The 25,006-nt window shown below is 45.2% G+C and overlaps 3 protein-coding genes across 4 annotated transcripts; 1 reads left to right on the forward strand and 2 right to left on the reverse strand.

The window, feature by feature from the left end:
• Positions 1–173: 173 nt before the first annotated feature.
• On the reverse strand, positions 174–9,426 carry slc19a2 (solute carrier family 19 member 2). Its single transcript, XM_011492884.4, has 6 exons — positions 8,702–9,426; positions 4,456–4,977; positions 4,141–4,387; positions 3,875–4,067; positions 3,668–3,809; positions 174–3,588 (listed from the first exon to the last, which is right to left on the reverse strand). The coding sequence occupies exons 1-6, from the start codon at positions 8,822–8,824 to the stop codon at positions 3,433–3,435; spliced, it is 1,383 nt and encodes a 460-aa protein (XP_011491186.1). The 5' UTR covers positions 8,825–9,426; the 3' UTR covers positions 174–3,432.
• A 526-nt stretch (positions 9,427–9,952) lies between these two features.
• On the reverse strand, positions 9,953–17,935 carry atg3 (autophagy related 3). The gene is made up of 12 exons (XM_004084600.4): positions 17,750–17,935; positions 17,575–17,616; positions 17,448–17,497; positions 15,838–15,908; positions 15,520–15,627; positions 13,899–13,951; positions 13,668–13,749; positions 13,555–13,589; positions 13,331–13,483; positions 13,132–13,259; positions 12,104–12,172; positions 9,953–10,719 (listed from the first exon to the last, which is right to left on the reverse strand). Exons 1-12 carry the CDS (start codon positions 17,819–17,821, stop codon positions 10,638–10,640), a joined length of 945 nt encoding a protein of 314 aa, XP_004084648.1. The 5' UTR covers positions 17,822–17,935; the 3' UTR covers positions 9,953–10,637.
• Positions 17,619–24,868, forward strand: cars2 (cysteinyl-tRNA synthetase 2, mitochondrial). 2 transcript variants are annotated; one of them, XM_004084599.5, is made up of 16 exons: positions 17,619–17,974; positions 18,154–18,456; positions 18,686–18,736; positions 18,812–18,929; positions 19,419–19,490; positions 19,636–19,741; positions 19,812–19,892; positions 19,999–20,128; positions 20,495–20,628; positions 21,082–21,149; positions 21,478–21,544; positions 21,623–21,761; positions 21,833–21,956; positions 22,036–22,134; positions 24,259–24,474; positions 24,737–24,868. In XM_004084599.5, the coding sequence occupies exons 2-16, from the start codon at positions 18,248–18,250 to the stop codon at positions 24,806–24,808; spliced, it is 1,686 nt and encodes a 561-aa protein (XP_004084647.1). In that variant the 5' UTR covers positions 17,619–17,974; positions 18,154–18,247; the 3' UTR covers positions 24,809–24,868. The 2 variants fall into 2 exon arrangements, with proteins under 2 accessions (XP_004084647.1, XP_078796205.1); XM_078940079.1 differs by lacking the exon at positions 17,619–17,974 and having other exon boundaries at positions 18,392–18,520.
• The last annotated feature ends 138 nt before the right edge of the window (positions 24,869–25,006 follow it).

Here is a 25,006-nt window from a genome sequence, read left to right on the forward strand (position 1 = left end):
GTGGAGTTTTAACGCACCAGTGGACCAGCTTTACGTTCTCCAGAGGGTTCATGGGAGTTCTATCAACCAGTCCATAAGTGTCTGTCCAGGACGGGCTACCCCGTCACATTTTCACTTTCAATTTGTAAAATGACAAAATAGAAATCAACTTTCTGCCAAACACAGCCAGTAAAAAGAGTTTAAAGCATTTATTTAAACATGAAAGCAGCTGCAACAAAATAACAGTCTGTAACGAAGACCAATAAGTCTCAGAATACAACGGGAACTCCCCCTGCTGGTGGACTCATGGCAGAAGGCACTTTGTTGTTTCACCTTACAGCTTCTCCCGTTAAGATCCACTGACTCACACAGGTGTTTGGGTAAGGGTTTTACGCCAGATGCCCTTCCTGACTCCACCTTGTACCCAGATTAGGCAGCAGCGTGAAGGGTCGCAATAGATTTTTGGCTCATTGCAAGCCTTGGGAAGCACAACTCAGGTTTCCTGCATGACAGCCCTACACCCACCCAACCGAGCTATCCAGCTGAAAAACTTCTTCAATAATGAAAAAAAAAAGTGCTGGTCCCTGGAGCACTCATTGATAGTGATATGCAAACGTTAGACGGCGCTTTCACACTGCACTGATTGGTCTGGTTCTTTTTTCTCAGATAATGTGCAACATCAGTCAGGTGAAAACTCATCCTAAATCTAGTGCGGTTCTTCCCAAATGTTACATTTCTGGTTAGTTTGACAACAAAACCTAACGGTATATATCTGATACAATCATAAATTTACTTCAGGTATTTAACCCCCCCCCCCCCCCCCCCTTAAACCTTGTGCTATCCTAGGCACTTTAACAGGGAGTTGGGTCATCTAGACCCACTAGACAGTGCTCTGAACCTTTTTTCTTCAATGATTTGTGATCTTCACTGGTGTCCATGGATTACATGAAATCTTTCCACCTTTATCCACCTTTGTCATGGTAGAGAGAACACGTCAATGGTCATCCTGACCCCATAGGATAGCAATAGGGATAAAGTTTCGAAATATATTATTGGATTGTGAGATTTTGTTCATACATAGATACAAGGAAACAACAGTAATACTTGTCAATACTTCAGTGAATTTTAAAGCTCATTAGCTTTATTTACATTTACTAACCACCCCTTCTAAGCCTCTCTAGGCCTGTTTTTGTCTGTGCGATGACATCAAGCCCTGATCACAAAACTTCTGCTCCCTCTACCGTCTTTGCCCTTCATGACTTGGCCTAAATCTGAATTGCTTCCCTTACCCCATGACTCCTATTGCTCCAGTTGTTGGGGCATTTGAAGCTGTAGTGGTGCCCAAAAGGTTTTTTATTTGAAAGAGCCATAGCAACTTAGGGCTGGGTAACCCCCCGCCGGCAGGGTGATCCGCGTCACCTTGTAGTGAGGAGCAGTAACGTGGGAGTGCTCTGAAGCACAGAAACTTACATTTAACCCTACAAAACTTAAACCATCACTTTTTATATCGGGTAATTTTATCCAAGCCGATACAACATACCCAACAAAAAGTACTTGTCTTAAAAAATAGATCAAAACATGACAACACATGATAAATCTAATTGGTTTTCTTTTATTTTCAACTTTTTGTGTACCAAATAAAAAAAGAAAAACATAGAAAATTCCTAAGAATTTTCTAAAAAAAAATCTGGAAAAAAAAGGAACTTTAGAACATTCATTCATTTATCTTCAAATCCGTTTGTTCCCTCTCTGGGTCACATGGCTGCTGGAGCCTATCCTGGCCACTTATTGGTAAAGGCAGGGGACACCCTGGACGAGTCGCCAGTCTGTCACAGGGCCACAATCACACTTCCATGCACTCTCACACATATGGACAATTTAGAGTAACTGATTAACCTATGAAGCATGTTTTTGGACTGTGAGAGGAAGCCGGAGACCCCGGAGAAAACCCACGCATGCACGGGGAGAACATGCCAACTCCACATGTTCCTCAAGGTCCCCCATTGATGTTCTGCTTAAAGTCCCCCAGCCGGGACTTGAACAAGGGGCTTCCTTCTTGCTGTGAGGCAAGAGCGCTAACCACTGTGCCACCATGCAGCCCATTCGAGAACAGAAAATTCCTAAAAAAAAATTTAAATAGGGGACGTGTGAAACTTCCCTGGTGAAGGTGCAGACTCCTGGACACGCGACATATTTGAATTCATGTAACTAGATTTGCTCGAGTGAAAATCACCCGGCGATAGTGCTCTGGGGCTAAATGTAAGTAGTGACTGTTTAAAGTTATAAAACCAATGTTTTATGTATTTTCCGAGTACTAGCAGCTATGCGCCAACGTAGATGACCGGCGAGTATTGATAATGTCAGAGTGTTAGTGACGTCCGGATTTGAAGACACTATTTTTTTGCGAATCTGTCTGCTTGGAGAAAGAAATTTAGGGATAGGGAAAAGCTATGGGGGGGTAGGGAAGTAATTCGGACTCATGCCCTGTCATCCCCGCACCAAGACCCCCGCTGTGGCAGACTCCCCCCTAAGCAAAGCCTGACCCCCACCCAACTGCGCCATCCATATGCCCGAGAGACCATGCAGCGCCCCCGAGACTAACACAGCCACCCCTGGCACCAGAAGGCCCCCGACCCCAGCCTCCAAACCACAACAGATAGACAAGGAGCAGCGACGCCCAAGCACCCCGCCCCCCCAAATCATGAAGTTAGCAAAAGGAAACCAGATAGACTGAATTCTGTCTACGTTACCTGAACTCTTAGCTGACAGATTTTCCAAGCTGATATGATCAAACAGCAGATTCATGTATTGACTTACATTCATATAACCTCCAACTCTGCAGAAGATATGGAGTTAAAACGTTAAGTTCATACATTTTTCTAGGCGTTTTGTTGTGATCGGCTGATTGGAGCATGGGTGGTGGGGGCGTCACCTGAATGCGGTGATGCTATGAGACCTTCTGTTGACCGTATGGGTTTAATCAACACATGCATTAGAGATTCCACACAGGATTTCATCTCTTATATGATGGCTTAAATGTTGAATGAGGCATCACTGTTATCAATCCAGACCGACTGACGGACACTGGTGGCCAACATCCTACAGCTGCTGTCCTAGCCCACAGAGAGCGTACACAACTCTCTGTTCCTGCTACTACGGCCAAAAGTGCTGCTTCTTTTTAGTTCAGACGACTTGGGGTCGTCAAAATAAAAGCACAGAACCTTGTTGCACCGTTTCCATCCAGCAGACGATTCAGGAATCAAAGAAACGAGGAAAGGCTTTTGGTTCCATCATCTTCATCACCTGACGTGCTTTCAACAGCACACTACAGACTACTGCACCACCTAGTGGTGAAAATAAGTGAATGCAACCCTTTGTGCTGCATGGTTTTTCACTTTGTGGAGCTCAGTTTTTGCTCTTGTTGGGTTGTGAGCGGATCCAGGTAACTCCACACTACATGCAGGAGGTCCCATCGGGAGAACAACTCAACTCCTGCACTTCCAAAGATGGCTCCTCCTTCTTGGAGATCCGCTTGGATACCACGCCGCAGAGCCAGGCGATGAGAAAGACCACAGCGATGGCGGTAAAGTAGGCGGCGTAGACGAGGAACTGCGGAGGAGAACGGCACATCTGTGTCACAAATGTCCTCAGAGGAGACCTGGACCACGCCTGGCCTGCCTCTCCTCACCTGGGTGTGAATGTCCAGGCCCAGACCGGCAGAGTCCACCACCACCAGGGTGAGCAGAGTCTGCAGCAGCAGAGCGCCGAAGGTGTTGACGCCGAACACTAGAGCGTAGCGCTGCATGCTGAGACTGGCGGCGATCTGGAAGCTGAAAGGAAACATCTCCACAAAACGCTCAGCGCCTGTGCTCTGAAGTAATCAGAGTACACTCACGTGGCCATAGTGATGAGCAGCATGTAGACGGCTCTGAAGAGAATGTAGCAGCCGTAGCAGACCCAGATGTTCCTCAGCGTGTCCATCACAAACACGCACACCGCCATGAGACAGGACAGCAGGGACAGCGCCAACTCGCCCCACGTGGACCAGGAGACGGGGAGGTACCCCACCAGCAGCGCCGCCACCACCCCTGCAAGCCAACAGCACAGCTGGTTAGCCCCCTCCTTTGGCGCTCTGACGGAGAACATCTGAGCAGATCTGACCGAGCAGCGTGGCCAGAGTCTCCACGTAACCGTTGTAGATCGTCAGTTTGCCGGACGGATGGATGTCCTCCCACAGAGCCTGAGTGTAGTTGATGATCTGGAAGTAACCACAGGTGGAGAGCGCCCACCAGACGGACCAGGCCAGGAGGGGGCGACACTTGTAGCACTGCACAAAGTCCTCAAACAGCATCGTCAGAACCCCCAGGAGCCTGCTGCCTCCCTTCCTCGCCTCAGGAGACCTTGGTATCTGCAGAGAGGAAGCGGTGAGTGACTCTCTGTTCCTTCCAGATCCTCCCTCTGCAGCATCTTCCTCACCATGGCCTCTTTGCTCTCTTTCATCTGCTCTGACGGAGAACTGCTGCTGAGAGCCGCCGTTGAAGGACTCGTGTGGAAGAACAAGCTCCTCTTGGGCATCGGGAGGAACCAAGCGGTGATGAAGGCCACCGCAGCCGACGCCAGGGTGATGAAGGCCAGGTGGAGCAGAGGCACCTGAGCCACGGAGAACAGCAGCTGGCCCATCAGGGAGCCGGCGGCCGAGCCCAGCAGAGTGGCGCCGCGGCAGAGGCCGGTCACTCTCTTGTAGCGCACCGGCTCCACCACGCTGTAGATGTAGGAGTAGTAGGCCACCTCGGACGCCGTGGCCAGTCCGAAGGTGAACTCCAGCAGCTGCGTGGCCAGCAGGCCCCGCGCCTTCCACAGCAAGACATAGGTGACCAGCAGGCTGCCGGCCTGCAGCACCAACAGCGGCTTGTAGCGCAGGAAGTCCGTGGCCAGGAAGACGGGGAACAGCAGCGCCAGGTAGGAATACGTCCAGACGGGGAAGATTTCATTTACAACCTAAACGGAGAAGAACACGCATGTTTTTACGTTAACGGTGAGTCCACCTTCATGTGAGGAACAGTCCTACACCGATCCTGTTTGACCTGTTCTCAAAGCGTCTTTCAATTGTGACTTTTTTAGACCGAATCAAAAACCTGTACCGTTTCTTAGAACACTGGTCTCCAACCCACGAATCTGTCTAACGTCAGATAACATTTTCATTGACCGGCCTGTTTGAGGCTGAAGCTGGTGTCTAGTGATTTTTCTGCTTCGCTTCCAGTTTACCTCAACTTTTGAGGGTAAAAAGTTTCTTCATCCCCTGTAAAATCTCTGCTTAAACTTTATTTATACACAGGATTTCATGTATAAATGATCTAGATTTTAACCCATAGCTGTCAAAGTGGAAGCTAAAAAAAATTTAGATGCCAACTTCAGCCTCATCCAACTTCTAATGTGCGATTGATAAATTAAAAATGATCACGATCTGGTATTTTCTAAGTAAAATCATAAACATGAATCCACCGTTTGAACAACTTTATTAGCAGCATCCAGGTAACATTAGACAGCCAGTTGCTGAATATTCTGCATTATTATTATGGTCTGTGGGAACCACTGTCACAATAAACACATTTTCAGGTAAATGCAGCTTTTATTTTGAAGTGGAAGCCTCTTTTCTCCTTTCTGCTTTTCTGACATAAGAAATGCTATAATTACATTCAGGTTTTTTTTAAACATAAGCTTCCCAATCTATTAGCAACAAGTGTAAGTGTTTCTGAAAATAGTCAGAAGAATATCAGTAGTTTTTTTAATATCGCAGATAAACTGAAATTATGCAAATATTGGCCAATACCGATACTGGCACCATTGTATCGCCCATCCCTGATATGACTATTTTCGTATGAGCCGATACTGAAATCCTGCTGAGTCATCCTGTCAGGGTTAGATCCTTAAGTTGTTGGCTAGCACACCTGAGGGAACACAGCTCAGCATTTCTTACTAAAGACAGTTGACCTATGTCTGTTTGACATAGTTTCTGCAGAGCGGCAGGACTTCATTGAAGATGTACCTCTGAATTGTAGGCGAGACCCATGGCGCATGGTAAGGCTGTTCCTCTGTTTACACGCTCTCCTGCTAGCTTACAGACCCTCACAACCCCAACCTAACATTAGCTGTGCAACAAAAATGGTGATCAATATCAGTTATCCACCTGTACAGTTTAGAACCAGATTCCAGCTCCGACCAGGAAAACAAAGACGTTTATGGATGGAAAAATGTTACAAGAACACATTAATAACATAGGAAATGCTGTTAAGAAAATATCTGATATTCGTTTTTGAAATCAGCAGAGATTGCTGTAAAAAAGGCGGAGCTGACGGTGGTTTTGGCCTCGTTTGTCCTTCAGATCTTCCAGTTCTACCTTTGGCCCAGAAGGGCACGCTTCACAGAAGATAACCGCTCTGCCACAGTCACAACATGAGAATCAACCCCTTCAAGGACCGTCACTGATGTAAACGCGTCTGGTTTTCTGTAAGGCGTGTGGTCCTGAATCCAACATGGACTGCTTCAGGCTCTGGAACCTGTCTTTTAAAGTATTGGCGCCCAAAAGGTAGAAAGACTACAGTAAACGTGGAGAGATTGATATTTATTGTTCCCTTTGATCTCTCTTTCATCTACGTTTCCTTTGATGTTTACCTTTGTTCGGCAGGTTTAAGGTCTCACCCGACCTCCTGCTTCTCTATCAACATTTACAGAAGAACTTCAAGGACCAAATGTTTCCACTCCATCTGCCGGCCGTACTGGAACCCCCCCTGATGGGTTCTAAAAACAATCGTCATGTCATTCTGGAGACGCGGTTGGGGTCTTTATTCTATCGAAGAACGAATCGTCAGAGACTACACGTCCTCAAATCTCTTACTTAATCACCTTCAGACCCTCGTCAGACTTGCCCCAATCCGTGCACTGCTCATTTCCCAGAAATCCCTGCCCTACTTGCTGCCACTGGGCTGGATTGGGTAACCAGAACTTGGAATCGCCTGATTCAGGTAATCAGCAGGAAATAGGCCACTAAGCAGGGTGGATGTCCAAGAACGGTACCAGGGGTTGCCTCAGTCTGAGAGGAGGATTTTGTCTGGAGGTTTCGCATTTTAAAGCAATCTCTGCACTAATCGACTGACTGCATTTATTCTTTTTTAATTGAAAATTCCCAGACTTATCGGGACAAGAGGTTTAATTCTGTTGTTCAGCAGACGGAACACGGATTTAAAACCATTAAAAGGTGGATTTTTCTATAATGCACTAATTATTAGTACTTTCAACTGTTTAGTGAAAGAAATGTAGGATTCCTGAGATGTTTGCACATGGCCGTACTTTTTTTTTTCAGCGTCTTAAAGGGTTAAGGAAACATTAAAGCAAAAGGACGATCTCCATCGCAAGTTTATTGTTATCGCGACATCAAGCTGTGCAATATGCATATCGTAAAAGACGACGAAAATTGTGCTAAAACAGTCGTTTTGGCAGTTTGAAGTATTTAACGGATCACATAAATCCCTTTATACCTTTGACTAATCAGATGGACCACCTGACCTTGTTGACTGATCGGATGGAGCCCCTTTATGTTAGATGTTCGCCTCCTAAGTAGATGGTGGTCATTTGGAGTATAATGTTTCCAAGCTGATATGATCAAACAGCAGATTCCTGTACTGACTTACATTCATTTAACCTCTAACCCTGTAGAGGATCCTAGAGTTAAAACGTTGAAGTTCAGACATTTTTCTAGGCGTTTTGTTGTGATCGGCTGATTGGAGCATGGGTGGTGGGGGCGTCACCTGAATGCGGTGACGCTATGAGACCGTCTGTTTAATCAACGCATGCATTAGAAATTCCACACTTTCCACCACTTTCACCACTTATATGATGGCTTGAATGTTGAATGAGGCATCACCGTGATCACTCCAGACCGACTGAAGGACACTGATGACCAACATCCCACAGCTGCTGTCCTAGCCCAGAGAGCGTACACAACTCTCTGTTCTTTGATGAATGCGTCACAGTTTTTCAGTTAAAATCTGCTGTTCTGTGAAAACTTGTTTTCAAAATAAAAACCAATATAAAATAAACCCATTTCTATCGTTTGTAAATTAGGTTTTTAACTAATGAACTGAAATCAAATTGATTTAGATTTACTTCTATAAGTAGTCAGCCTCAACATTTAAAAATCTTTGGGTTTAGGAGTACACCAGCACTAAACCTAGACGGCTTTTATTTTAGACTTTAACCCTATCGGGGACCTTTTTATCCTGGCTTGGTGGGGTGGGCCCCTCTCCTGCACGGGCCCCTCGAACAGCAAGAAACGGCCCTGCTCCTACTGTCACAAGTTACTTTAGATCGCACGCGCGCGGATGTTTAGCGTTTTTACATCCATGAACAGAACAGAAACAATTCCGACATGATCAACTCTGTAGGTTATATTAATTAAAATGAAAGTTACATTCTTTTAAAGACTTTGGTATCTGGTTTTGCTGCTCTTTTACAGTCCGTGCCATTGAATGACGAAATATAAGCGGATGTTTGCGACACGAACTAAGCTCCTGCGCGCCAGGGACAGTTAGCAAATAAAGTGAATAAAAAAAAAAAAAAAACATCTGTTGATGCGCAGACAAAACGGGACTAAACCACGTGAAAGACGTTTGGAAAGCTGTCAAAAGCCGCAGAAGGACCCAGCTCCCGCTGCGCGCGTGCTCACCTGGGTCTCCGTCAGGTTCTTGTCCGGTCCGAGCAGGAAAGCGGTGATGAAGGGTTCGAACGGCCTCAGGCTGGAGAAGAAGCCGAACGCACACAGCAGCAGGGTCGGGTCGAAGAGGGTCATTTTGCTCCGACCTCCATCAGGAGCTGCTTCTGCTTCTTCTTCTTCTTCTACTTCTCTGAGCGGCGTCCTCGCGCGCGGCGAAGCGAGCACCTCCTGCTGGTCAGAGCGAGAACTGCAGCGACAGACAGACGAGCCAGAGCCCTGGACATGCCGTTTAAAAATTACACGAGAAATCACTCCCTCAAATTTGACGATTTTCAACGGAGGGTTGATTTGATTCTGCTTCAGATCAGTCTGGATGGATTGTAGGAATTTAAATTATTTCATCAATTAGGCTGTAAATCATGACACTAATTTGTGAGCACAAAAATACTAATATGTATACATAGTGTTACGTTTGTGAGCATAAAACGACCATTCTATGCCCACAACGTATTAATTTGTTCATATTGATAAGGTGCCATGTCATTTTCATGCTAAAAGTAATTGAGATCCTTAATACAGTGGAGCAAAAAAGTATCTAGTCAGTCACCACTGGTTCAAGTTCAAGTCCTCCCACTTAAAAAGATGAAAGGCCTGTAATTTACATCATAGATAAACCTGAACTATGAGAGGCAAAAGGTGGAATCCAGAAAATCACATTGTCTGATTTTTTAAACAATTTATTTGTAAATTATGCTGGAATATAAGTATTTGGTCAATAACAAACAAAGATATCTGGCTGTCACAGACCTGTAACTGCTTCTGTAAGGTGATCCTCAACTGTCAATGTGCTGGTCAAGGCCATGTGACGTAACAAGGCCTTGTTTCCATCCATCACATGATTTGTCTACTTGTCTAATCACTACTGTGTGACACTTCCGGTTAATAAAATATTGATGCTGTGTCGAGAAAGACATGTGTACTTGAGTGATTTGACCTTCAGGGCCACCGTCGAAACTTGTAACGGGTTGTTCTTTGGAAAAACGCAGCATTTTTAAGCTGTGTAAATAAAAAAAGATGACTGACCTTACATGTCAGTTTAGAAATGCTAACAGGAGATAAAACTGTTGTTTAGGATGCAACTAGCAGAGACGGACATGACCCTTAGCACGTTATTGAACAGAAACCTTTTGTTTCTGTGAAAAATATCAGTTTTAAAGCAAACATTAGTATCTGTCAGCATTTCTGATGGACTTCACAAAACAGTTTTGGTGTTTCAGGAAACTTTATTCTTGAATGTCCGTCACTGAAACAGACGAGTGTGAAGCCGTGGAGCGAGGACAGGAATAACCGCAACACATCCTTTAGTGGAATATAGTCATTAACCATGATTTTTTTTATATTTCAGGATAAGTATTCAGCACTAAAACCCTCACGGGGCTCTCTGCTGCCCCCTGCAGGAACACCGGACACATTCACAAGAGGCTTCATGAGACCAAGCAGCATGAAGACCACCAGAGTCCACGTCAGACCATCTCCGTCAGCTTGTGGGTTTGGGTTCACTGCAGCAGGCGAGGGGGTTCCACTCAGAGGAAGGAGGGTTCTGCTCAGCAGGTTCCCCAGAAATGGACCCGAGGCTTACATTCAGAGAGCAGCAGGTGAGCTTTAGGTCCCGCTGGCGCCGGTTTGACCTCACAGCAGCAGAGGAGCAGGGGGGACGCTTCCTGCACCAGTGACGGACATCAAAGACATTTCCAGACTCCACTGAAAACAAAACCCCACAAAGGTCCAGAAAAAAAGAACACCAACGCAAAGAGACGAAGCAGACAGGGGACGAAGGGATGAAACGGATGCTGATTTCACCCGGCTTTCTCAGAAAACAAGCACACAGACAGGAGAAAACAAAAACTGTTCCTCTGACGGAGACCCGGCGTCCTCAGGAGCCGCTCGGCTACATGGTGAAGTGTCTCGTGTAGTCGTACTCTATCGTAGGAATGACGGCCTGCACAAACTTCAGGAAGATCAGCAGGTACCTGACAGGACGGCTAAGGAAAACAGAGGAACAGCCCCCACAAGACCAGAACCTGGAGAACCCCAGATCCAAACCACTCCCAAAGGAAGACCACCTTCAGATCTACTGAGTCTCATTGGTCTGCAGGCCGCCAGAGGATGCTTGATATGAAACCCAAATCTGTCATCCATCCATCCGATCCTCCGTCTGTCTGTCTGTTCATCCATCCTTCCATTTGTTCAACCATCCATCTGTTTGTCCATTTGTCTGTACATCCATCCATTCATCAGTCTATCCATTTCTCCATCCATATTTGTCTCACCAATCATTTTTCCATCCCTTCATTCATCCACCCGCCCATCTACCTGCCCATCCCTCATCATCACTCATTCAGGGTTCAAACTGAAAGGCCATCAGCCAATTCCAGTTCTCTAGGATCTGCTGTGGCGCCCCCTGGTGGACGTATCTTTAACGGCTTCTTAGAAAAGGATCTGGATCTCTTAACTGAACTGGTTCGTGTAGGTGTAAAGTAGCAGCAGCTTCACTTTTAAACTCCTCCGTCCATTTTTGCAGCATGTTTTGGACTTGTCCTCTGTTCAGGAAGGACAGGACTCCGTTCTTCCTTTGCACTCTTGGTTTGGTGTTGGACCCATTAAAATTGGATGGCAATTTTCCCTGAACCGCCACAGTGGAAAGTACAAACCGGACTTCAGCCTTGTCCGACGTTTAACTGCCACACCTCAAGAATATCACTCTTAACACCCGTGGGATGTGTTCTGAGTCCGGTACTCGCTCTAGACATCGGACTGTAGACCTGCCTCCACAGAACATGGTCAACAGTAGTGGGCCGGCTAGTAGGAGACGGCGAGACGCTCTACCGGGATGAGTTACTGCTTCTAGAAAAATGGTGCTCAGCCAACAACCGGAGACTAAACACCGCAAAGACCAAGGAGCACGCCACGCCTGTTCATCAACGGTCTGAGTCAGGTAAGGACTCTGAGGGTACAATGAAGGGAGAACCTGAACACCCAGCTGATGGTGACCTTTAACCGCTCCCACATAGAGGGTCTCCTGGGACTGCGGCTGCACCAAGGTTATAGAGCATTGAAAGCTCGATATCTACCGCTCCTACTGCCTCAGTAAAACCCAGATTACCACCCCAGACAGTCTCCACCATGGACATGACCTCCTTGACCTGTTGCCCTCCGGGACCGAGAGACATCTTCTACTCCAGAGCCGTCTCCTCCCTAAACTTTTTTGGGTAGATCTTATTCTTGGAGTCTAGGACTAGAGAGTTCCTTCTGAATGTTGTTGTCTCTGTACTCTGACAACAAAGCTATTCCAATTTTGAAAAGGACGTCCACTTTGGGATTGGAGCGGTGTGAGAGGTGGAGACTAAAGGATACATGTGAACTCCCAGCTCTCCGCCTCCTTCTGCCACAGTCTCGATGATCTTCTTCATCACCTCTGCGTGTCTGAGGGCAAGAGAAGAAAAAGAAAATTTCACTTACAAGATGTAAACGCATTTTTGTTTGGCTTGAATGTAAAGAAAAACTAATTCTGAAGAAATTACCACCTTTGTTTTTCTCTAAAGTGAATTTGGGTGTGAAAAGTGAAGCCAAAATCGTGAATCGGATCTTGTCATGACCTTGGTGCTCCGATTCGTTAGCAACTTCTCGCTTTTACCTTTTCTCAAACTTAATTATCAAAAGTAAAGACAGCTGGTGTAGAACAAAAAATAGTAAAACATTTCAATTTGACTGATATTTCAAAGTAAAAGCTCTTTTTCACATTTAGTTTTGATTTTAAGATATAAAGTATTTGATTTTAAAATAACTACGTTTATTACATTTTTTAAATTAGTTTATTTAAAATGAAAAGCTTCAAAGCAAAAAATGTATTAGAAAGTAAAACTGACAGCCTCATGACTGCAAGTCCAGGAAATTCTTCTTCTTTGGTATTGGTTTATTTACTTTAACTGGCAATGAAAAATAAAATAAAAAGTTTGGAATCAATTTGCTCAGTTTAAGACAGTTTCTCATTTTAAAGATGTAATTTGACAGAGATCTTCTGATAGTTACAAAGCTAAACTAAAGATTTGTATTTTTATTTTTCCGAGCATTATTATTAGCTCAGCTGTTGCTAGGCAGAAAATGTCGGTTCATGAAGTCCCTCAGAGCGGCATTATAAAAAAAATAACTTCATCTAGGGAATAAAAAGGTCAAATAGACACTTTTATGTTTTCCATGTTCTTGTCTGAATTAAATATTAAATTACAGAATCTGAGTATTTTCATTTTCATTCAAAAAAATAAAATAAAAGTCCCTGATTTTTCTGGATATTAGCCTGTAGTGGACAGACTAAACTTAAATCTCCATGGTAACCTGAATATGCACTACCACTTGTGGGTTCTGGATCTTGGATTTTGACGCACCTGCATGGATGCACGGAGCACATGGCAGGTGGGGGGAGGTGGGGGTGGTTCTCGATGGTGACGGTCTTCTTCACGTGGTCCTGGCTGATGTCCTCGTACATCTGCTCCACCGTGAGCGGCTGCCTGTCCTGGAAACAGCAGCCGACAGCTTCAGACACGCCCAGCCCACCGGTCCCTTGCCACTACGGTCACTACGTACTTCGTCGTATCCGAACAGCCAGAGTCGGGGAGTCTGGTAGTATTTGTCATAAGTGATGTACAGGTCGTACGTTCTGGTCTGTAGGATGGCGTCCTCGCTCCCAGGTTCTGCCTTTGCTTTACTCTCTGTGACTCTGTGGGTGTCCAGGGTCGCCTGGGGACGGGACAAAGTCAGGCGGGAGGTGTCGGAACATTCCAGACGACATCAATGACAGCTGTTCATACCTCGTCTGTCTCCAGCAGGCCGCTCTCCTCATACTCTAGAACCACCAGCAGAGGAACAGGTGAGGAACGTAGAGAGACCGAAATGTGACTCTTTAGCAGTAAAGACGGGATACCTTCCATGTCTGCTGCCTCCCCTTCTTCATCCTCGTCATCGTCGTCGCAGCACGGCGCGGATGTGGCGTTCATGTTCTTGTCCTGTAACCGGTGAACGCTTATTAACAGGTTCTCCAGAACCAGCATCTCTGCCCTTTTTGTTGTCGATTGGCCGACTGAATCAGGTGACTCCAGGTCGTGATGACTGGACACACCTGATCCAGACACTGAAACCTTGACATGAGACTGACCTTATTATTGTCCAGAGAAATCTCCCGAACAGCATCAGTGACTCCTAACAGACCTGTAGAGACAAGAAGACACCAGCATTTTAGGACCAGAACCTGGTCGCCAAAACAATCTGGAGAAAAGGGTTTCTGTACAATCCTTACTACCAATAGACTGGACGAAGGTCGTGGTCACATGCTTCCTGATCAATAACCTCGACTTTGGGGTCAAAGTGTTAGTGTGAGACGCCTCTGGAAAACTAAAATCTTGTCATTTCTGTGTAATTTGTGTAGAAAAAGTGCGAGTAAAGCAGAATAAAACTGAACCCGTTCCAAAACGGCTAAGAACTACGTCTTTGTCCTCACCAAACTGGATTAGTGAGCAGCTAAACATGTGATGGGGATTCTCCTGAAATCAGTTTCAACTAAATCTGAAAACAATCCGCAACCCAAACTATGTCTAAACAATACACATTAGGGATAACATGGGCCAACCTGTACTACTCTGTACTAAACTATACCAAACTGTGCCAGTCTGTGTCAAACTGCACCATAATGTCCCCTATTGTACTACACTGTACTGCTACACTGCCAAACGGTCCTAAACCTTGCCAAACTGTATTAGACTGCTTTGAACTGTACCACACATTGCCAAACTGTAGTACACTCTACCAAACTGTACCAGTCTGTGCCAAACTGTGCCTAATTGTACTACACTGTGCCAAATTGTAATATGCTGTACCACACCACGCTAAATTGTTCTACACTGTTCTTACTGTGCCAAACCACACTGTATAAAACTAGACTGCATTGTCCCAAATTCATGTGTTGTCCACAGTACTAAATCATACTAAACTGTGCCAAACTGTACTGGACTGTGCCAAGCAGTACAACACCATACTAAACTGTAGTAAACGGCTCTAAATAGTGCTAAACAGAGCTAAAGTGAACCAAAAGTTGACATTTTTCTGTAAACATAGAACAGTTTAGATTCATTTGGATGCCATAAAACCTTTGGTTGTTTTTCTTAATCTTGACGTAAACGTTAGCATGGTTTGATGCGGACTCCCTCACAGATGCAGACCCCGTAAATCAGGGGTGTCAAACTCATATTCACTGAGGGCCACATCAGCATAGTGGCTGTCCTCAAAGGGCCAGATATAACTTATACATGTCACTAAAAGTAATGAAAAATAAAAGTAACTACTCCTTGATGTTAAATAACTCATCATTTATTTATTATAACTTTTTAAGGTGACAATTACAGTTGCATAGAAAACAGATGTTTGCTTGTTACTTTATAACAATTTTTAGTTTGGTTTACTTTATATTACTGTATAGTTGCCCAATCTGATATTTCAAGTCCGTTTCCCAAATTATGAATAAATAGACACCATTTTTTTATTTTAAGAAATTAAAAACTGTTATGCTCTCATGGGCCACATAAAATGACATGGAGGGCCACATTTGGCCCCAGGGCCTTGAGTTTGACACATGTGCTGTAAAGGGAGGCTCCCTGAAGTTTCTTATCCCCCTCATGGGGACCAAACTTTGACTGATGTTTTTTTGTTTTTAATAGCAGACATTTGAAGGGAATGTTGCGGCGTTCTTTGTAAACGCCATGCGGGTGTGTTAGGAGTCCGACCTGAGTTATGGTAAGTGTCCACCCAGCCCCCGTCGCCATCGTCCTCCTCTATGATGGCCTCCAGCTCGTCAGAGTACTCCATCTGTTTACAGCGCTTGTAGCACGGAACTGTGGGGCGGAGAACAGAGCTGCTTATAGCACCTTCAATTCATCTACAGTCATGTTCTCCTGACGTTCTAGGAGTCTTTAGGAAATGCTTATCTCCTAGAGTTCGAATGATTCTAGATCAGGGGGGGGTTAAAGACAAAAAAGGCACAGACAGAGAGAGGACACCACATCCACAAACAGAACCAGCAGATGCTACGTTCTCCTCCTTACCGTTGCGAGTCAACAGGAACTGTTTGTCTGGCGGCAGAAATGGCTTCACCTTAGCTTCCTCGCCAGCGGCCCTGAAAAGAAACACAAAGCTGAAGCCGTCACAGACGAGACCGCCACGGACAAAGTGAGGTACAGTTCCTCTGTTCAAAGGAATAAACGCAGCTTTGGACGGAAGCACGCTCCTCTGACATCAGGCCAAAACTAGAACCAAAGATAAGAGTGAGGGATGGGAGCTGAAGGACCACCCATGCTGCCGTGACGGCTGAACGTTAGCGTAACAAAACTAGCACAAACGTGATGCAGAGTGCTAATACTGTTGGGCAGAAGTACCGCTGTGCCTGGATTATTGTGACTCGGTGGGATCACTGTTCTGTGGTGGACCGTACCAATGCAGATATTGACAAACTCGTGTGTACGTGAAGGTTTGATGCTACGGTCACACCGGGCTCTGAAATGTGCGTTCAAGCGGTCACTTTCAATGAAGAGTCTTTGCAAACGCGTGAAGATGCACGTTACGGACTTCCATGTGTAAGACTTTGGAGTTCATGCATCACTATGAACGTTTTTAAGTCCATGTATGGTTCTACGTACAAAACAAAGGTCTATTGAATGTAGGCCTGCACAATATATCGTAAATGTATCGTTATCGCGAGATCAAGCTGTGCAATATGCATATCCCAAAAGATGGCTTTCCTTAAATGTGTTAAAACAATCTTATGGCAGCTTGAAGTATTTAACGATTTAAATAAATCCATTTATGCATTTCACCAATCAGATGCACGCCATCACATTGCTGACCAATCGGATGGAGCCCTTTTATTTTAGATGTTTGCCTCCTTCGCAGATAAGGGTCATTTGGAATAACATTTTTAAAATGTTTCAGTGAAATGGAAATTATGTTTTTGGTTGTTTTGCCATTCATTCATATAGCGCAAGTTACATCGTCATCGCGATATTGATCACTAATTTCGCATATTGCGAGTTTTCCTCATATCGTGAAACCCTAATTGAACGCGTGTTAAAAGTTAAACCAATTAAACTTTGACCAATCAGGCACCCGGATTAGGTAGTGACGTATGGATGGCGTCTTTTTTAATTGACGGAAGTACCAACCGGTTGAAAATCAATAATGAAGGAGAAATTAATCATTTCTATTCATACGTGTGTCGGAATAGAGCTGTGAATCAAAAAGCGTGGAGACAAATTCAGGATTTCCACCGCTACGACATTTCACACCAAGACTCTTAGCTGTAGGTACCTGAGCCGGTAACAGGTAGCCACAGTCCAATGTCATCAACCTATGGTACAAGTACTATCAAGAACCCGTGTTCTTGAACGCGCATCACATGCCAGGTATGAACGCAACTTAACCCTTGGATTGTATTTTGGGTCAAAAGTAACCCATTGTCCCACTTGAAAAAAGGGTCACTTTTGACCCGAACACAAACAAAGGGTGTTCTTGAGGACGAAAGGTTTGGATTCAGCAGAAACCGGACTTAGAAGAGTCTAATGAGTGTCTGTAGTGAAAGCTCAGCTGGTAGGAGGGATGGAGAGGATGACTGCTGATCGTCAGAGTCGGTCGTCTGTGAGCAGATGGAGGAAGAACTCACCATTTCCACGTCGGACAGTGGTGAACCAGGTGATCTCCTGCTGCTACAAACTGAAACACAGAAACACACCATGAAGGAGGCGGAGCTCGCTCCTCAGCTCAGCCGTCCCAGTTCCGCCCGGCCTCACCTCCTCTGGAGTGATCACCCCCGTCTCTTTGAACTTTGACTCCTGTGGAAAACAAGAAAAAGAAGAACTGAAGGCTCGTGCAGTGGCTCGCGGGGTTCCCGTCGCCGGACTTCCTCACCGCCCCGCGCCTTCACTAGAAGCGACGCTCGAACCCTGGCTGGACCCAGTCACCCACCTTCAGCACCGGGGTGAGGAACTCGGCCACGCCGAGCGCGGTGCCCTTCACCGTGTTGATCACGTTCTGCATGCCGGCCGAAGCTTCCAGAAACCCGCTCGAGCCGCCGCCTCTTCCTCCCTGATGGATGTCCGATTATTTTGACATAGCTGCGGTGATCACATGACAAGCCCAAACTTCCGGAATCAAAGTCTCGCGAGATTTGGAGCAACTTTATTAGCAAAGGTGCACAGCGCGACATGTTTTGATAAATTCGCATCTTTGTAGATCTTAATAGTAAAGTGAATGCTTAAAACTGCATAATAAATTCCCAAATAATAACTGTTTACTAAAATACGAAAATAAATGAGGGTTTAATGGCCATATATTTGGTTTGAGACTCTAACTATACACTTTCCTACCAGGAGATGGCGCCAGAGCCCTCAGCCAAAGACACCAAAGAAGAAGAAACTACTGTCAGGTTGTCTGTGGATCTTTCAGCATCCAGCGGACACTGTAATGTGGGGACCTCCTGCCCAGGGAGCAGCTCTCCTCCGCCGGGCTCTGCATCGTGGCCTGGTCCCGGGCAGGTCCAAAGGGACCGGCTGCGGTGGTTCCGAGAGAGCGTGGGTGAGACCGAGCGGATTCGACACGGGGGTGGTGACTTTCAACAGCCTCAGCAAGAAGAAGGAACCCCTGATCCTGGCCAGAGACCGGGTAGCGACCTGGTAACCCTCCGCCTGCTTTAACTGACGCACAGAAGCGGATCTTTTCCACTGACTGAGTTCTTTGGCATGTAGTAACGACACTATAACAATAATCAAGTATTTCTTTGAAAACTTTCTGCTTAAGTCTCTGTTTATTTAAGAGAAGGCAAAGAACCTAGGCATTTCAGTTTTTGGTGAAAGTTGTTGCTCTTTTGTGATGTCTCTCTCTCTCTCTCTCTCTCCTGTCCAGGTACAGCTGTGGCCCCACAGTGTACGACCAGGCACACCTGGGACACGCTTGGTAATGTCGACCTGCACACCTGTGTCTGCGTCTGTGTTTCAGAGTAAAAGCGTCTGACTTTGTGTCTCGCCGCAGCTCCTACGTCCGCTTCGACATCCTGCAGAGGGTCCTGTCCCGCTGCTTCGGGGTCGTTGTCGTCCACGCCATGGTCATCACCGACATCGATGACAAAATCATCCAACGGAGCTGGCAGGTGAGCAGGCTGGTAACGCACAAATTTCCCACGTGTGGGATCGATAAAGTATGTCTGATTCTGATTCTTCTGATCAGAGGTGGACCGATCTGCCTGCCGCAGAGATATACTTCATATATATTAGGAATTTTACTTTAAAAGAATATTTGAAACATCATCTGTGCTAATTTCAGGCAAAGATTAAGCCAGTTTATAAATGCCATACAAGTGTTTGCAGTAAACGGGAGGTTTATTCAGCTAAACTCCTGGGAGGAGTTTGATTAACTTTCTTTTATAGGGTTAAGTTATTTGGATTGGATTTCGGACTAAAGTGCTCTCACTTCTCAGTTTAACATTTAGTATCTTCATTATTTTCTGTTGTCATGGAAACGTCTACTATCTTTGAGAAAGGTTCAAACTTTTCCAGCCATGAGTTCAATTCTTGCTCGTTTTAAACAAACAACTGTTGAGGTTTTTTTGATCAAGCTCTTTGTTTACCTGCTCTGACAGGAAAACGTTTCTCCAGCCGTCATCTCCAGAATGTATGAAGAGGAATTTAAGAAGGACATGCTGTCTCTGAAGGTTTGTCAGAGGACTTTTCTCCAGTTTGATCTATTCCAGTGGAAAGGTCCAGCATACATCTCTGACGTTCAGCAGAACGTCTGTAGAAGAAGCAAACAAAGCTTCAGGCTTGGGTTTCAGTTTGGTTTTCGTGTTTCTTTTCCAGGTTATTCCTCCTGTGGTGTACCTGAGGGTCACGGAGAACGTGCATCGCATTGTTGCATTTATCGAAGGAATCATCAGGAACGGGAACGCTTACGCCACCAAAGAAGGTGAGAGGTGCGTTGGTCTATCATTGTGTGTCAGCAGAACGATGGTCAGTCTGTGCTCCTTTGGGAACAGGTGATGTTTACTTTGACGTCCAGTCCATTGGAGACCGTTATGGCAGGTTTACCGGAGCCACGGGTTCTCATGGAGAGCAAGGTGAGACATCCTGCCTCCTAAAACTTGTGTTTATATTGACAAAACTATCAGTGAAACAGGTTTTGGTGCTGGTTGTTGCTAACAGATTATAAACTGTGCTTTGTAGGCAGCTCCAGTAAAAGAGACCCGAGGGATTTTGCTCTCTGGAAGAAATCGAAGCCTCGGGAGCCGTACTGGGAATCCCCGTGGGGTCCAGGAAGACCTGGCTGGCATATCGAGTGTTCCACCATTGCAAGGTTGGACTCACTGCAGTCACAAGGCTGTTATTAAGGCTTCATCTCACTGTTGTCTGAAGTAAAGACAGGTTAATGCTAGACGTTCCTTTGCATTTACGACCCTGAGACATTGAGGGTAGCTCCTCCTACACATGGTGGGAGTGCCATCAATGGCGTTGGGTGTGAACACAGCATTAGGTGATGAAAGAATCCAGTAGAACTCCAAACATGGAAGGAATTCATGAAACCAACAGGAAGTCTGAAGTACTGAGTCAGGTTTTCAAACGCCGCCGTCTACAGCTCCATCCTCCCCTCAATGTTTAAACGATCTGAGATAAAACCAAACTTGACATGAAGCCCTCTGATGGGGACGTCCTGTTTTTGCAGCCACATCTTTGGGAATCAGCTGGATATCCACTCTGGAGGGGCGGACCTGGCCTTCCCCCACCACGAGAACGAGATGGCTCAGAGCGAAGCCTACCACCAGTGCAGACAGTGGGCAAACTACTTCCTCCATTCAGGTACGTGCCAGGAGTCCCAGGCAGCCATGGAGAACAGGAGCTCCTACCTGTTGGCGTACCGATCACCTGGATGAGGCGTGCAGCGGGTCAGAAGACTAACTGTCCGTCTGAGGTTTTAGACGTCACAAAGAACAAGTCTTGTTTTCTGGCTCAGAAGTAAAAAGTCTGCAGAGTTGTTAGTTTTCATGATTTTCTCAGATACTTTGAGCGTTTTTCCCCTTGTACAGCTCAGTTCTTGCTACTATTCACGGTCGGATCTCTAATCAGTCAAATTCTTAGTGAGGAATTCATGATCCGAAGAACCGATCAGAACATCAGCATCTTCATCAGTCACTCCACAGTGATGATGATGATGATGATGGTACAAAGGGAAAAATCCAGAAGCCTTTCAACATAAGGTACTGGAAGGTCAAATATTTGTCCCTTTTCTGATAATTCTGTTATTTTGTTTAGGTCACCTGCATCTCAAAGGCAGTTCAGAGAAAATGTCCAAGTCTCTGAAGAATTATATCACCATCAAGGTAATGTCAGGCAGATGAAACACTGGAAGCTACAGGTCTCCCCCTAGCGGTTGTTAGTGGTACAGCATCCTCCATTTTTTCTCTGGTTTGGTATCTCAGTCCTGCTGACTCAGCGACATGTTTTTATCCATCCAGACTGGTTCCATGTGACCAGAGACCTTTAGTTCTTCAGCATTTAATTCTCTGAGTACATTCTTTATTTTCAAAAAGGTTTAAAACTTTCCTGGAAACATGATAGTGTTTCTTTCAGCAGAATCTGTTTTCAACAATTAAAAGGAATAAAAAGAAAGTAGATTCAAACTACGGTCGTCTTTTCTTTCCCCGGCAGGATTTTCTCCAGTCTCACTCTGCCAGTGAGTTCCGGATGTTTTGCCTTCTGACCAAATACAGATCAGGTGGGTTCATTGTGGGTCAGTGACGGGGCGGGGCGGAGACTTTCCTGATCTCATTGAGCTTTGCCGGCATCTCTGCAGCCATAGACTACGGCGCCGGCAGCATGGCGGAGGCCCGGGCGTCTCTGGAAACCATCCGCACCTTCATGGAGGCTGCTGAGGCCTACATGAAGGGTCATCTGCGGTGCTCGCCGGTGCAGGAAGCCTTTCTGTGGGAGAGGTAGTGTCGGCTGCAGGGAAGCAGGTTCTCTGCAGTCTGCTCCGGTCTCAACTCTGGTTTTGTTTCTTCAGGCTGCTGGAAGCTAAATCCGGCGTTCTGAAGGCTCTCGCAGACGACTTTGACACGCCAAGGGCCGTGGGCACCCTGATGAACATGATTTACCACGGGAACTGCCAGCTGCAGCCTGTTGCTGTGGTAACTAACCGGGATCGGGGGTGTGGCTCCATCACGGCTTCAGTCAGTGTTGTTTGAGTTAAGGTGGTGTTTCTCTCAGGCAGATGAGGCGGCTCGTAGCCCTGCGGTGTTTGGAGCCATGGTGACCTTCATCAGAGAGATGCTGGAGGTGTTTGGGGTCGATCTGGTGCAGGATAAGGTACTAAAACACCCTGGCGCCAAACTTTAGTCAACAAACCAGGAGTTTATCAACACTGAGGAGTTTGGCTCTTAGGTCCAAACCAGAGTTGGGGTCCTTGGATCCTCTTCCACCTTTGACAGGTGTGAAAGAACCAAACCAGAACTCTGGTACTCGACAGTGAACAATCATCTGCTCACCTGCAGATGAGCTTTGAGGTGGTTCAGTTTGAAAGGTGTGAAAGAATCACAGAGAGAACGTGTTTGGATGTATCGCAGAAGCCTCTCTTTCAGATAACCACACTTGAAAATATCAATATGGCAACCAATATTCAAGTTGGCCAACTTTCACTCTCCAAAATAAAAGCTTCTCATGTATATGATACATGTTTGCAGTTTGGACAGTATATTTTAACAGACATACAAATGGTACAAAAGATGATCCAAACAAACAACGAGAAAAAACATGTTTATTTGGAAATGGCGTCCGTATTGAAATTTTTAGGCAGCTAATGTGTTTTTCTAAAAGATGAGGCTCTAAAGCAGTGGCGATTTCTTTAAGACTGCAAGCTAAGCTTCCCTTATAATGACACAAAACTAATGGTCAAATATGTACTATTGTATTGTATTATAATACATTTTATTGACTAAAAATGGGTCAGAAAACGTTCATCTCAAAGACGAGTTTGTTCAGAATCAGTTACATATAGCAGGTCGGCTGATTCGATTTCCTTCTCATACATTCCTGCAGCGTCTCAATGTATTTCCCTATTGAAGCCCAGCGTCCATTGACTTCAATAAGGCTGCTTTGAACGTTTTTTTTTTTTTCAGTGCTTAGAAACTAGACGGTCATTGGATAAACGCTGTGATTATGTCCCGCCCACGGACGCTCAGCGTCTCTGGGGGTCAATGAAGTGGGCTGGCCCGGACTCCAAGCTTCTGCTTGATGATTGGAGGGTCTGTGTGTCGATTAGACTGCATCTCCTTTTGACTGACAGCGATTCTGTGCTGTAAGGAATCACTGAAGCTATTCGCGCTTTGGCCACACGCTGCTGGTCATCGTGGCCACGCTGGTCTGCGCGCTGCTCTTCATGCTGTTCAGTGAGTCTCCCGGGAACAAACGGTAACACGACTCAGACAAAGCAGCTCATCTGCGTCTCCGGCTGATACCGACTCGGAAGCTAACAGCAGCAACTAGCTACTTATTCCTGTTCTGTATTGGATCGTTGTGATCAATAAAGTTCTAGAAAAAAACAAATAAAATACAGGGTAGTGTGCACAAGCCACCAGATTAACGCAGATCAATAAGCAAAAATAGTCCTTCAGTTTTTAGGTTTATAAGTTGTGTTTTGCCTGGTTCTTCTATCTATTGATCTGAGCATTGTTATATGCTCTCTATTAATAAATGTTGGTTCTGTTTGTTTTTATGGTCTTGTCATTTGGGCATTGAGTCCGTCATAGATTTTTCATTCATTCATTCATTTTAAAAATATGTTTATATAGTTGTTTTTTTGTGTAGCAATAAACACAATTGAACAAATATGAATAAATAAAACCAAGATTTAAAAGATTCAATGAAAATTGATTTTTATAAAGAACGCCCACATAAAATCAGTCATGATCCTTTTTTAAATTGCTCCGTCCAAAAATGTTAAAATTAAATTGCTGTGATTATATTGTGTTATATTGCTTTAAATTATATTACTGTGAAGAATATACTGTCAAAAAATGGTCGACAGGGTCACAGACCATTTTCTTGTAAAGGAACGTAGGGCAGAATTTACTTTTAAATAAATAAACAATTTTATGATGTAGGCCGAAAATGAGCTTCCCCTCTCTGACAGACCAGTAGCCGACACTGTTCTAAAGTACACCCGTCCTATGGGTTCCCATATTAATGAACCGAATGAAAAATGATAAAGCTTTAAGGTTTTTTAGCCAGTTTTAAAACTTGAACTGATTAAATGAGTTACGCATTGTCCACAAAGGACCAGAAGGCCACACCCACATAGATTTCTGCTGTGGTACAACAAAAACCAAGGTCTGGTACCTGTCCCACAGAGATTTCTTCCGTTTCTGTCCTTCTTTTGGTGATTTCCAGCAGACCTCTGGGCTAAAACGTTGATGAAACTCCCATTTCCTGCAGGAGGCCGATGTTTCCAGCAGAAGTGGAAGTCTGCAGGCCGTTGTGGAGCAGCTGACCCGTTTCAGGAGCGAAGTTCGAGAGTTTGCGCTCGCTCGTCAGGACGGCCTGTCATCTGGATCCTCTGGGAAACCAGGACTTTACCCGGACAGAGCCCCCCTGCTCAAAGCCTGTGACACCCTCAGGAACGACCTGGCGCCTCTGGGTGTCCTGATAAAGGTCAAACCTGCTATTTTTTGGTTGGTTTGCTCCAACGGTCGGCTCAGATTGCCTTAAATGTGAAACTGAAGCTAAGTCAGTGAAAGCACTGATTTACTTTAAATGACAAAAAATGTTCATTCAAGGACCTGCATTGTAGTCAGAAGTGAAAACAAAACTAAAATAGGAAAAAGTGTGGTTTGCGGGCTTTTGAAAGATCGGTCATTGACCAGAAAACTGCAGTCGGTTCACCTCTAGAAATGATGTTTCTGTTGTTTTTCAGGACAGAGGATCCACCTCCACCTGGGAGATCAAAGGAGATCAAGATTCCAGGATCCAGGACAGATGCAGCTGAAATCCTCTGAAACTCAAAGACTGAAGAAAAATTAAGAAAATAAACTGAATTTGTCACCAAGACCCTTTCTGATGTTTTAGCTGAAGACAGCAGAGTCATCAGCATAGAAGAGAACTTTTAGCTCTAAATGGGTTTGAATGATCGCCGTCTGACATTTGGAAAGCCTCCTTAAGGACAGAAAAGTTTCCAGATTTACTA

This window comes from Oryzias latipes, chromosome 2 (assembly GCF_053564925.1).
Source record: "Oryzias latipes strain Hd-rR chromosome 2, Olatipes_Hd-rR_3.1".
In the NCBI taxonomy this organism is placed as follows: Eukaryota; Metazoa; Chordata; class Actinopteri; order Beloniformes; family Adrianichthyidae; genus Oryzias; species Oryzias latipes.